This window comes from Phytophthora infestans, genomic scaffold (assembly GCF_000142945.1).
Source record: "Phytophthora infestans T30-4 supercont1.3201 genomic scaffold, whole genome shotgun sequence".
In the NCBI taxonomy this organism is placed as follows: Eukaryota; Oomycota; class Peronosporomycetes; order Peronosporales; family Peronosporaceae; genus Phytophthora; species Phytophthora infestans.
Window position 1 is genome coordinate 962 of NW_003305469.1, and position 1660 is coordinate 2621.

The window sequence follows — 1660 nt, forward strand, 5'->3', positions numbered from 1 at the left end:
ATATATTTGTATAATAATTATTTTTAATTAATGAATCTAAAAAATTAATATTAATTTTTAAATGTTTTTTATTAAAATTAAAATTATTTATAATTTTTAATTTTTTTTTTAATAAATAAGGTAAAATATCTGTAATTTTAAAAAATGAAGTTGATTTTGATTGATTTTTACTTATTAAAAACTTATAAATATTTCTATATATTATAGAATCTTTACGTTGTTCGGTATTTAAGTTTAAAATTTGATCATTTTTTTGAATTAAACCTTCTAAATTAATATACATTCCATTTTTTTCTAAAAAAGGGACCACACACACAGAAAACGGTACCACCACCACCTTAAAATATACGATCACCAAAATAGCATGATCACTGCCAAAGTAAATAGATAGTTTTACACGCTGTCGCTCATTTAAAATTACGTGGAGACAAACAAGATGGAGAGTGAGAACGATGATATTTTAGATGGAGCAGGTCAAGATCCATGCTAAACATGCACAACAAGCGTCCTTACTGGCGGAGGCTCAAACCGAACCGCTCATGTGGAGACCTGCGCTCTCGACTATGAAATGTGAAAAAGTTCTCGAGTGTTCACGTCGATTACTGAACAACAACACGCTTCTATTTAAGCTGGTGCGGTGGTTCAATTTCCGCGTCGAACACAACCGAGTTCAGCTTAATAGTGTCGACATTCGAGACACAGAGGCTTCACTTGACAGCAAGAGCACAAGTGCAAAGTGGCAGCTCGCCACGAGCCAATTCCAGACTGTAGTGACCGATTTGTTCAAGACGTTGGAGATGCTCTTTAGCGATGCGTTGCTGTACTCGGAGCCGGACCAGACCTCCATCTTCATGCAGATGAAAGAGGTCTTCCGCTTGGCAGACAAGGACTGTAGCGGCGAGATCGACGCGGCCGAAGTGGCAGACATGCTGGAGACCATCTTCGCCCAGTCTGGCGCGGTCAAGCAAGGCGAGATCCACAAATACGTCGAGGAATTCATGCGTGTGGTGGACAAGGATAACAGCGGCTTGGTGTCGTTCGAAGAGCTCGTCGAGGCGCTGGAGAACGGCCTCAAGCTCGAGGTGGAGGTGTACACGCGACGTAAACCCAAGGCCTCGGCTCTGGTAGCCAGGCGGAAGCATGTCCTGGCAGCTATCAATGAGAACGAGGACGATGCGCGAGATGCGAGCGAGATTGATGAGCCGATCTGCGTCAAGCGTGGACTCTGGCGACAAGATTCAGTCCAAACTTTCACCTTCGGATGCAAAGGTCAACAATTCTCGAGCCGCGATGCCGTCACGTGAGAGTAATGACAACTCCTCCCCCAGTCTTCAAGGAGCAAGAGAGTCTCGTCGGCTGCGTCATCGGCTCCTGCCATGTGTCGCGAGCACGACGTTCTGAATGTGGAGGAATTCTCCAGTAGCGACATCGCGGCGCAGATGAAGACTGCGTACGTGGAATGGCTGCTGGAAGAACGTCGCTACGAGAAGGTGTCGATGGAGGAGCTTTTACTACTCAAATGTCTCGTCTGTGGGGCGGAGGGTATTGCCAAGAATCTCACAGAGATGGCAGAGATCGTCGTAGTCTCTTAACGACAAAATTCGCATAGATATTTTAAAAACAATACATTTTTCTTTCGATGAGGCCACAAAAGTCACTG

General features: G+C 43.9%; 1 protein-coding gene across 1 annotated transcript; it reads left to right on the forward strand.

Annotated features, from left to right (window-relative positions):
• Positions 1 to 464: 464 nt before the first annotated feature.
• Positions 465 to 1198, forward strand: PITG_22449 (uncharacterized protein; the record flags this gene model as incomplete). The annotated part of the gene is made up of 2 exons (XM_002909760.1): positions 465 to 1088; positions 1190 to 1198. The coding sequence occupies 2 exons, from the start codon at positions 465 to 467 to the stop codon at positions 1196 to 1198; spliced, it is 633 nt and encodes a 210-aa protein (XP_002909806.1).
• Positions 1199 to 1660: the final 462 nt, after the last annotated feature.